At 42.0% G+C, this 12,001-nt stretch overlaps 1 protein-coding gene across 7 annotated transcripts in view; it reads right to left on the bottom strand.

Moving 5' to 3' along the window:
• Nucleotides 1-12,001, bottom strand: part of TPK1 (thiamin pyrophosphokinase 1) — a 425,007-nt gene that overhangs the window by 286,811 nt on the left and 126,195 nt on the right. For all 7 annotated transcript variants that reach the window (XM_053260531.1, XM_053260529.1, XM_053260530.1 and 4 more), the window contains exon 4: nt 4,414-4,483. In XM_053260531.1, the coding sequence (XP_053116506.1) occupies nt 4,414-4,483 (70 nt within the window). The remainder of the gene's footprint in view (nt 1-4,413; nt 4,484-12,001) is intronic.

Genomic DNA, 12,001 nt, shown 5'->3' with positions numbered 1-12,001 from the left:
GTGGCTGGCAGTGGATTCTGGGTCAGTAATTCTTTTTGAGCCATTTGTGGACTGTGTTTGAAATGTGTGTTCTGTGTTGTTAGGGACAGATTCTCTTCTACTGTGTGCTTCTGCAGTGTTTTTCAAGGCAGGGTTGCAAAATCCAGAGCAAACAGCAATGCAAAACTTGTGTGCATGATAGACTTTTATTATTATCGTACTTGACCAAATGCAATTAACAGCAATTACAGTTCATAACAGCCTGCAGTCAGTACAATCAATCTATCAACATTAACCCCATTTAGATAAGAAAAGTTCACCTAGTAAGGTGAACATCATTACCTAACCAACTGAGGACACCTTAACCATTACTTGGTGAGTTTATACACAATAGCACAAAATTTGCCAGCACAGGAAGTAACAGATACATTCTTACCCACAAAAAAGATATGTTTCATAAAATTCCATAGATCTTCCAGCAAACCCATTAAAAGGGGTAAAACCAATTTATTGTGTAGAGTGCTATAAAATGCACAGTGAAGTAAAATATGCACCACATTTTCTACTTCCTCTGAATCACAGGGGCAGCAGTGCAAATGATACGGTATCTTTTAATATCTGCCCTCCAATCATGCCGATGGAAAAAAAGTTGAAATGAGCCAAGGTAGAAGTTCTCCGATGTGTTGGGCATGTCACATGATAAAGATAACTTGCTAAGGATTGAGGAGGATTAACCCACCAGTTCTTAATACAGTTGGGATGTTTACTTCTCTCCTCCTACATTTCAGCATCCAAGATGTGCTGCTCAGTTATTCTAATGGCCTGTTCATACCCTTTAGCAATTAAGAATTCAGAGGAGACTCCAAACATAAGAGGTTTTCTCTTCAGCTTTGAGAACCACTTAGAGTGGGACTGGTCCTCCAGAACTAGCAGGGCCAACCCACAGGCAAAATTTGGCTCTACCTTGTCCATTCCAGCCTCCAACCTAAGGGCAGGTCTTTTAAGACCTGGAGGACTGGTCTTAACAACTTATTTTGAATAGCTTCTAACAGAGCAAAGTTAGGTCCCAATTGAGGTCCCAATTGAGTTCCAAAAAGCAGCTGAGCATCAATGAGTGCAGCTTGTTCTGTCCATAGGAAACAATGGGGAAATTCAGAACAACCCATTGTTCTCCCTGGGTAGCTTCTAGGGACACTAAAATGGGTTGGGTGGTAGGACATGATGGGTGCTACCTACCACCCAAACCACAAAAGAAATGGGCAAGTGGGTAATTTTTAACAACTTTTTAACCTTTCCCCCAAACTCCCGTAGGATCACTTTCAATGGACAATGGAACAGTGAACAATTGAGTGTTTCGATTTTCCCCATTGCTCCCTATGGCCGAAAAACTCACAACATTCTGCATTTGTTTCGTTGAAACAGCCGGCTCAACCACTATTTTTGATGAAATCTTTTGGCTGCTCGGAGGAAAATGCAAAATCCATTTCATGCACATCTCTACAGCAGAGTACAAAGTCCAAATGTCAAAGAGAAAAAGAGAGCCCAGGCTTATGAAAAAAATAGTGAGCACCAGGATTTTCCCTTTTTTACATGTCTCTGTGCTTTCAGAGGTTGCAGTATTACACAGACATGCTAAATTATTAAATGCAGAAGGGGAAAGGAGTTTTTCACAGACACAGTACCTCTTTTGCACAAATCATTCCCATAATTGCTACACTGAGAGCTATTATGCAAAACAGAGTACTAGGATAAGAGCTGTGATTCCTTACCTGTATCCCTCTATGAGGATTTAAATGCCACTTTAAAGGGTTAGCATAGAATAACAAAATCGCTTAGCAGTTAACAGCGGGGCTCAGAAACAGCGATTGCCAACCTTCCCTATCATCGCCTACCATACTTCCTCCTGGTGCCTTAAGCCTGTCAGTTAATGTCTCATCATAAGAAGATTGAAGGAGAAAAGAGCGAGACTGTAACAAGTTGTTAAAAGAAGAAGCATCCATCTCTGGAGAGAAGAGGAACCTGTTAACTTCACAAGTAATCATGGAGAAGGAAATTACACAAGTGCTTCCCTATTTCTATAAAATGAAATCGCTTCTTCAAAAACAAAACATGAAATATTTGGGCTTTGGTGTTTGTTTTTGAACATTAGGTGCTGTCACACCATCACATTAAGCCACCACTTGTGGGTGACTGAACCTTGCTATTGTACACACAGTGGTTTCCAGAGGATATACTGGGCTCAGTTGGAACAGGACAAACCATTGGTAGAGACTGAATACTGCTGCTAGAGTCAAAGGACAGAATAAACATGTTATGGGACACACAAGGAAGCCACTAAGAACAGCATCCTCTTGTTAGATTCTCCTCTTCTCCCCTGTACTTTGAGGTAAGTTTATTTCTGACATGACATTATCACACTGTGCCTTTCCTTTCACCACTCCACATCCCTGACTGCCACTGGCAGGAATGCAAGACACACAACATGATGATGATGATGATATCATGGCCCTGGGCTATGTGATCCCACATAGTGTGAGGAGGTTGGGAAGAACGTGACATGAGCAGGCCATTTTCAACAGCATTCTATTATTATTATTACTAGTATTTTTAAGCCCGTTATGATAACGGGCGCTAGCTTTCTATCCCGTATTTTCTGTCTCTCTCTCTCTCTTTCTGTCTCTTTTTTTTCCCCTTGTCCCCTCTCTCTTTTTGTTTTTTTTTGTTGTTGTTGTCTCTGTTTTTGTTCTTCCTTATTTTGCTTATACTTTTTGGGGGTGTGTGTGTGTGGATGAATAACGGCCAAAATGGCCCATGAGAAGGTGGCCGCCCCTGCCTATCACCCTCCCGCGCACCCAGCTGCTGGAGCCCACCTTACCCGCTCCAGCCCGAAGGAGAAGAGAGGAACTCGGGAACAGAGCTACTCTCTGTGTTAAGCTGCTGCCCATACTGTCGCAATGGACGCAACAGGCGTCCTTTGCGTCCATAGCGGCAGTTTGAGCAGTGACTTAGCACAGAGAGGAGCTCTGCTCGTGAGCTCCTCTCTTTTCCCTCGGGCTGGAGCGGGTAAGGTGGTCTTCGGCAGCTGGGTGGGCGGGAGGGCGATAGGCGGGGGCGGCGATCTTCTCATGGGCCATTTTGGCCCTTAATCTTTTTTGGGGGGGAGCGGGGAAGGTGATTTTGGGCAGCTGGGAGGGCGGGTGAGCAGGCGGGGGGCGACGGCTGTGAGCGGGCGGGGGCCTCGTTGGCGGCTTCGCCGCCACCTCGCCCAGCTTCCCTGTCCCCCGTCTTGGTCTTCCCCCGCCGCCATTGCCCTCGCCTTTTTCAGGGCGGCCGCTTCTGGTTGCCTCGGCCACCTCTCGCCGTGCTGCAGCTCATGGCCGAGGCGGCGGCGGAGCCGCCGCCTCGGCCACTTTCCCCCGCCGCCACACACTGGCTAATGGCCGCCCGTGGCTGTGGGACACTGGTGTCTGCACTCCTGTGTCCCTTGGGCTCTTCTGGGCCTGCGCGAAGCGCAGGCCCAGAACAGCCCAGGGAGGCAGGGACGCAGATCCCCAACGTTCCAAAGCCACGGCCACTCACTTAGCCTTTTATTATATAGGATTATTATGATTTCTTGTTTACACAGTCAGACAGGTGTTATTGACTGGTTTGTTTTATCCAGACATCGAGTCCTTCCCAAGGACCTGGGATGGCTGAATTTTATCATCAATACTGTTGGCTATTATAGATATTGTCGCAGAATATAGGCTGTTCCCAGTAAAGCTGCTTTTTGTAACTGGCTGATGGTTATTTCTGTGGCCCCTATGGTGTTGAGGTGCTCTTCAAGGTCTTTTGGAACTACACCCAGGGCACCAATTACCACTGGGATTATTTTGGTCTTTTTCTGCCACAGCCTTTCAATTTCAATTTGTAGATCTTTGTATTTTGTGATTTTTTTTCTATTTCTTTTTCTTTTATTCTGCTATCCCCTGGTATTGCTATGTCGATTATTTTGACTTGTTTTTCTTTCTTCTCGACTACAGTTATATCTGGTGTATTGTGTGGCAGATGTTTGTCTGTTTGTAGTCAGAAGTCCTATTATTATTATTATTATTATTATTATTATTATTGATGATGATCTTTGTTATTCACCCCATAACAAACTTTTCTCTGGGCTGTTCATAACACAGCATTGAAACTTGAAATAAAAATACATAGCACATTAAATCATGACAAACCAAAAGAGAAATACAAAATACAATACAAATAAATTTTAAAATGCTTTTAAAATCAATTAAAAAATCAGACTTGAGAGTCAAAAATGTAAAAGGCAAGGTTGTGTATGATGTGTAGTTTCTAAAGGGGGCTCTCAGAAAGTTGTAAATGCAAGCTCATCAACACACTCTGTGAAGATAAACGGAGTGAAATTATCAGCATAGATTATTATGAATGTACCTTTCATGGTTTCCTTCTGTGATGTGATACAGGCGATTAGCACCTCCATCAGCACACGCTCTCAGAACAGCTGGAAGGAAAGGAAGAGGCTGTCATGAAGCTGCTGTCATAACTAAGTAACAAATTTATTTATATGGAGAGCTTTTCCTGCAGTACAACACAACTCTGTGGCAGAACCCTAGAGACACCACTACTGTAACAACCTTGAGAAGCAGGGGTTGGTCTCATTAATGTCATTAAGCAGACAAAGAAAGTAAATTGCAAAGTTTAGATCTGTCTACAGTCTCCAAGGAACTTTAAGGCAGAGTATTCACCAATATCCAAATCTTTCACTTCAAACTGAAGACTTCTTGGCCAGGAAGCCCTTCCTTTTCCTTATCAAAGCTATTATTTACTATTATTTATTTATTTAAAATATTTATACCCTGCCCCTCCAGTGCAATACTGCTTGGGGGAGCTTACAACAATAACATAGACACAGATACAAGTAATAAAATTAATTCTTTTTAAAAAGTCAGATTGAAAACAATTATTAGGTTCAAATTAATACTGAAAATAATATAACGCTGAAGAAGCTAAAGAACCTACCAGATATAACAAAATAATGATATTAAAAAGCCTCCTTTAAAAGGTGTGTTTTAAGATGTTTTTTAAAAACACTGAGGGAGGGAGGATGGCGAACCTCTTCAGGGAGGGTGTTCCAAAGCCGAAGGGCTACAACTAAAAAGGCCCTGTCTCTAGTCCCCATCAACCACACTTCCTTCATTATAATAAAATTGACTAAGGAATTGTTGGTTGTATGCAAATCACATGAAGCTGTCTTATACTGAGTCAGACCACTGTTCCACCTAGCTCTGTATTGTCTACACTGGTTATCAGAAGCTCTCCCAAGGTTTTAGTCAGGGATCTTTCTCAGCCCTGCTTAGACATGCCGGAGATTGACCAGGGCCTTCTGCTTGCAATGTGTGTGCTCTATTATAGGCTTGTGCATTTTGATTCGGGTACAAAACGTTTTGTGCCCGAAAATGGTAATTTCGGAGGTTTTGCAACCAAAACAAAATCAAGAATTAAAAAACAGAGATTTTTGTTTCCAAATCGTAATGACTGTTTTTCGGACAGAATGCTTTGTTCTTCGGAAAAGCATTGCAATTGAAATTGACTTCTCTGATTCTCTCCACTCCAGCTGAAGCACTGAGTGATTAGCAGAAGATAAGATATGCAAAAACTGTTGAGCATGAATAGTCTAGTTAAGTGTTGTATTCAGTGTGATTGAAATGCAAACTGACCTTGCAAAGGGATTTGGAAGACAGCATTTTGAGACAGAAATACCCAAATATCTTTGGGAGCTCGATGCAATTCCAAAGCTCTTGCTAAAAGCCATGGCATAAATTGTGTGGAGAAGCTTTTCGAGAAGCTGGTTAGGAAAGTTCTGAAATTACACAGGTGTTTCTTTCCAAAGGTTTAGAAAGAATTTCTTGACTTGTTCAGGGCTCTTTTAAAGAGCTATTTTGTTTTTCTTCTGATTTTTATGAGTTATAGTGGTGTCTAGGTTTTGATGCCCAAGTTGAGCAGTCTAATATAATGTAGGCCACAATGTAATTTGGTGGGACATGATGTCTAAGCCAGGGGTTCACAACTTTTGCTATTGCAGGGACAGGTCATCTACATGGGACTACAGGAGACAAAAGGAGGGGGGTGGGGAATACACCTATCAATCTATTGACATCCCCAGGAATCTTAGTTGCTTCTCTCTTTCTTGTGACTATGATCCATGGTTTTGCACTTCTTAGATGCAGTGATGATAAATCTCAACAATTCTGAACAGTAGGCTGATTTGTTTGGGTTATGGCTCACTCCAGTTCAGTTAAATGAACATTTGAAGCTGTTCCATAGTACCAAGGCAGTTGTATTTTAATTTTTTACATTTTATATACCGCTCTTCCTCCAAGGAGCCCAGAGCAGTGTACTACATACTTCAGTTTCTCCTCACAACAACCCTGTGAAGTAGGTTAGGCTGAGAGAAGTGACTGGCCCAGAGTCACCCAGCTAGTATCATGGCTGAATGGGGATTTTGAACTCGGGTCTCCCCAGTCCTAGTCCAGCACTCTAACCACTACAGTGGCTCATTGGTCTATCTTGCTATCTCAAATGACCTGTGGTCACTGTTCCATGAGGAGGGAGTGTTTTTATTGAAAGATTGCTTGAATCCACAAGTGGGTTATGCTGCTGTGCTAGTGCCACAGGGACAGGCTCCCTCCTGCTGCAAATTCTCAAATAACTGTGCCAAAAAATTAAGTGTTGTTGTTGTTCATCATTCTCTACACTCTTTCAACTTGTTTATGTGGGGCTTCAGGGGCAAAACAGTGGGTTGGGTGGCAGTGCCCCAAGGGTGGTGCACCCAAATAGGGCAAAGGGCTGATTTCTTAGGAATTTTTGAGGTTTACACATCTTTAAGATTTCCCCCCATAGGGAATAATGGAGGTTTCAGCAGCCCCATAACTCCACCCAGGGGGCACTGGGATGGCCCGAAGTGAGTGGTGGTGTAGTGCACAGAGGGTGCCAACCAAACCCCTGGACTGCTAACCCATTGGGGTACTGGGCTTTGTTGTTTCTGAGGTGTTGGGTTTAGATTCTCTGGTAGCAAATCAGATTTTTAATGAAAAACCATGAATCCACTCTCATATGCGACTAATCTACTCTCAGAACACCTCTAGAACAACAAAACCCTGTACTTCATGGGTTGGCAACCCATGTGGGTGGTTGGCACCCTATGTGCACTACATCACCACTTGTTCTGGGCCACCCCATGCCCCTCAAGTGGAATTATGGGACTGCAGAAACCTCCATTATACCCTACAAGGAAAATCTGAAAGACAAGTAACTTAATTCTTTAAAAATCAGCCCTTTGCCAAATTCCTCTGAAAAAATTGTGGTAGCTTCCTTGCACCAACTGGGCAATACCACCAACCATACTCCTCTCTGGGCCACCCCTTCCCCCCACCCTGCATGAAGCTATACTTTTCCTGAAACCTCTATCATACCCTATGGAGAAAATCTGAAAGACACACAAACTTCAAACATTAACCAAAAATCAGCAGTTTGCCCAATTCCTTTGAAATTTTTGTGGTAGTTTCCACTCATTGGGCACTATAACCCCCACCTACTCTTTTGACCACATGACCCATTTTAAAAATCTGAATTAATTCGGATTCAGATTCAGATTAATTCAGATACAAAACAAAACTAGGGTGATTCGGAAGGCTTAATTTCGGACAAAATACAAAATGGGGTTGATTTGGATTTGGTACAAATCGAAACAGAAAAAATACAAATCACACAACCCTACTCTATTACTGAGCTCCCCCAAATTAGCTATTGAATTAATCAGTGAAAATCCAAATGATTGATCAACAAAAAATTATTTCAGCAGTTGTAATCCTAATAAAAAATCATAGACGAACCCAGCAAATTGAACTGATGCATAAAAGTACACAGTTTAAAAAAGCAACAAGAATTCAGTTCTAAAACTCCCGGAAAGGGAAATACATCACTTTAGTTGAAATGTTGCTGGCAGTTCCTTGCTCTCTTTGCACTGTCAATAAGATACTCTGGCACTGTGTACAGCTTTCATTTCCAACTGATATTGAAAAGTAATATTCGGCCCTGCTTCAAACATGCTTAAAATAAGCATCAGACCTCAAATATTTTATATTAAAACAGAGCAGCACATCAGCATAGCCCTGAACTTTTGCAGTAAATCACCTTTCCTTGATAGTTTCTCAGTTCATCTGAGACACATCATTTCCTGAAAGCACCATGATCAAGCTTGGATACTTATAAAGGCTGCTCATCCAACAGATCAGCAACCAAATCAAAAAGTTTGCATTAAATTAACAGGATTTTCAAGTGTTTTCCCACATATTTACTCTTAATACTTCCACAGTTCTGGTCTTTAAGAGTTATTTAGAAAATCATTTGCAAGGTATTGATCTTCCTTCCAGCAAAGTTAATAATTCACACCAGTGTGAACCGGAGCCAAAAGGTCCTCCAGCTAAGTAGGGGGCAATTAACTGATGGGCAAAGGGGCCAATAACTTGCATTCCTCTCATACCTATGAACCAAATCTTGCTGCTCCTTAAAAAAAAAAAAAGATAGTATAAATTTGCAGGCTCTCAAGTAATTTAGAACTGCTGAGTGGGTAATAATTCTACACCTGAAATGTTGATGGACAAGTGGAGATGGAGAAAGAAAAAACAACAGAATATAGAAAGTGATTTTTTAAAAAACCTGTTAGAACTATAAAGATGAGACTACATTATCGATAATGCTAAGGCTGCCAATGTCTCTGGGAACTTATAATTCATATGTACATGCACATTATTACTATTTACAGTACTGCAGTGATGTATAAGTTGGCTGTCTGAGATGGAGGATTACATAAATATATATATTCCAGCTATATTTTGCTAACAACAAGACTAAGAGAAAATGATTGTAAAAACAAAACATTGTGCCTGTTTAGATGGTCCTGCGACACAACCCCTAAACTCTCTCAGGGCCATTTCATATGTTACATTTTAGATCAGGGATTCTCAACGTTGGGTCCCCAGATGCTATTGGACTTCAACTCCCATAATCTCTAACCAAAGGCCACTGGGGCTGGGGATTATGGGAGTTGAAGTCCAATAACATCTGGGGACCCAACGTTGAGAATCCCTGTTTTAGATGAATATTTAAGATGTTTTAAGTGCATACCCAAAAATGTGAAATGCACATGTGACAAACACATATTTGCAAACAAGTGCATTATTTACCAGGTGTGCCATGCAGACAGAGGGGCAGTGGAAGGAGTTATGGATAATGAGGGTTTGATTGGAGGACTTCAGTAAAATGAGAGGGGGGACTCTTCAAATGCTTAGAGCGGTCTACAGTCCTGTTATTTATTACATGTGTATCCTGCCTTCTTCCGCAATGGAACTCAAGGTGGCAAACATGGAACCCTAGTTTCAGGAAAGCTTCCAGTATCATGTGCCTTCAGTCCATTCCCTGGGACCTGTATGCACACCACACAAGTATGCAAATTAGAGAGCTGTGGTTGGCTCTGTGTTATCATCACCTGCCACATATGTCTATTTTCAACTAAGTTTGAGGTGCTTTAAAAGAGGCAGGTGTTATGCACTAGGCACTTTGGCCTGTGGGCTCACGCCAAGTACTGAGGCACTGAGCCTATACTGGTCCCTGCTAGACTGTGGTCCTGCTTGGCTGTGATCCCTGTGGATTCTGCTAGACTGTAACCTTGCTCTTTGGTGGGTTGTCCAGTGGGAGATACAAGGGATCAAAGCCGGGCTGTCTTTGTATTTTTACTGAAGTAATGAGTTTTAGGGAATCACAGTAGACAATTGGTTCTGGCAAACAAAAGCTAATCCAGAATAAATGCAAGGCTATCTAGCAGGAGAGAAGGAGAGGGGGAGGTGGAGAGAAGAGAAGGGAGAAGAATTTGTTACCAAGGAGAAGGGAACCAGTGAACGACCAGCTCATTGTTCTCCCGATGATAAGATGCTAAGGTTCCAAGAGATGCTGGGGTGCATGAAGCTGGGATGCGTGGACACTGCAGCATTGGAGAGGGAGAAGATGCATCTTCTGGACCTGCCCTCTTAGGATCGGGATGGGACTCTCAGGTCTTATACTCTTCCCAGCCTTTGATAGTCTTGGGGAAAGGGTCACACTAACACCCCTCAAGGATGTACAGGTGAAACTCAGAAAATTAGAATATCATGCAAAAGTCCATTAATTTCAGTAATGCAAATTAAAAGGTGAAACTGATATGAGACAGACGCATTACATGCAATGCGAGATAAGTCAAGCCTTAATTGTTATAATTGTGATGATCATGGCGTACAGCTCATGAAAACCCCAAATCCACAATCCCAGAAAATTAGAATATTACATGGAACCAAGAGGACAAGGATTATAGAATAGAACAATATCGGACCTCTGAAAAGTATAAGCATGCATATGTATTCAGTACTTGGTTTGGGCCCCTTTTGCAGTAATTACTGCCTCAATGCGGTGTGGAATGGATGCTATCAGCCTGTGGCACTGATGAAGTGTTATGGAAGACCAGGATGCTTCATTAGCAGCCTTCAGCTCTTCTGCATTGTTTGGTCTCATGTCTCTCATCCTTCTCTTGGCAATGCCCCATAGATTCTCTATGGGGTCAGGTCAGGTGAGTTTGCTGGCCAATCAAGCACAATACACTGTATACTTTTCAGAGGTCCGATATTGTTCTATTCTATAATCCTTGTCTTCTTGGTTCCATGTAATGTTCTAATTTTCTGGGATTGTGGATTTGGGGTTTTCATGAGCTGTACGCCATGATCATCACAATTCTAACAAGTTAAGGCTTGACTTATCTCGCTTTGCATGTAATGCGTCTGTCTCATATATCAGTTTCACCTTTTAATTTGCATTACTGAAATTAATGGACTTTTGCACGATATTCTAATTTTCCGAGTTTCACCTGTAATTATGCCAACTCTGAAGCCATCCTTCCGGATGCTGGTCTCAGAGAATGTTATTCCTTTCTCACCCTCTCATCTTGTCATCAAAATTGGTTCCTCATTATAGTCCTTATCTCCTGTGCCCCATATCTTGGTACAGGATGTCCATATGGATTGTTGTCACTTTCTCCCCAGTTCAGGTCTTCAGCCTTGATTAATAAGCACTAATTGTCAAACAACTGTTGCTTCTCTTCCTGGCCCCTTTGCTAACAAGTCCTTTATTGGCCTTCCAAAGTTGGAATTTAGGAGGGGAAGGGGGAAGGTTATAGCTTAGTAAATTTCCATCTAAAATACATATGCCAAGCACCCAGAACATGATATAGTGATAATATAATACACCGCTCTGGGCTCCTTGGAGGAAGAGCGGGATACAAATGTAAAAATAAAATAAAATAAAATAAATAAAATATCATTATCACAATAATATTATTCCCTAAGCTATGGCTCTAATACATAAATGCCCGGGTTCCTTTAATCTAGTATTCATGCCACGGTTACAATCAGCAAGGTCACTCATAAATCCATCAAGTTCAGTGCCCAGTATCCTTGGTATAGCTTCCTCTCCCACTGCTGCTGATACAAATAATCCTCCGTTCACACTTGATATGAAGTTTACAAGTAGAAATAATCAAGCAGAGACTGCAACATCAGGAATACCCATGAAGCCTGGGGTACACACAGCCGGGGTGTGAATAACACAGGTAGCTGCCATGTCCTTCAGTAATTTCCACACTCTTGTGCACACAGCCACCCATACTTTCTCCCCCGCACCCCCCACTGCCCTAAGTGCTTAAGCATGCAGATCTGGAAACCTTTGCTCTAAGAAACTGATCAGACCATATTCTGGGATCCATCGGTTTATGACAAGATTTTGATATCAAGGTAAAGAAAAACTTCTCTCTGGCTTCTTGTGAGCTACATTTTAGAGTTACTGCATGAAGAAAAAGGAGCTCTAACCAATCTTCACTGCCTTCAAAGAAATTCTCCTAATCTCTCACATACTGAGGCTGACATATCAGTAGAAATCA

This window comes from Hemicordylus capensis, chromosome 6 (genome assembly GCF_027244095.1).
Source record: "Hemicordylus capensis ecotype Gifberg chromosome 6, rHemCap1.1.pri, whole genome shotgun sequence".
Lineage (NCBI taxonomy): Eukaryota > Metazoa > Chordata > Lepidosauria > Squamata > Cordylidae > Hemicordylus > Hemicordylus capensis.
Note: the sequence above shows the minus strand (reverse complement) of the source record. Positions and strands in the feature narration are given on the sequence as shown.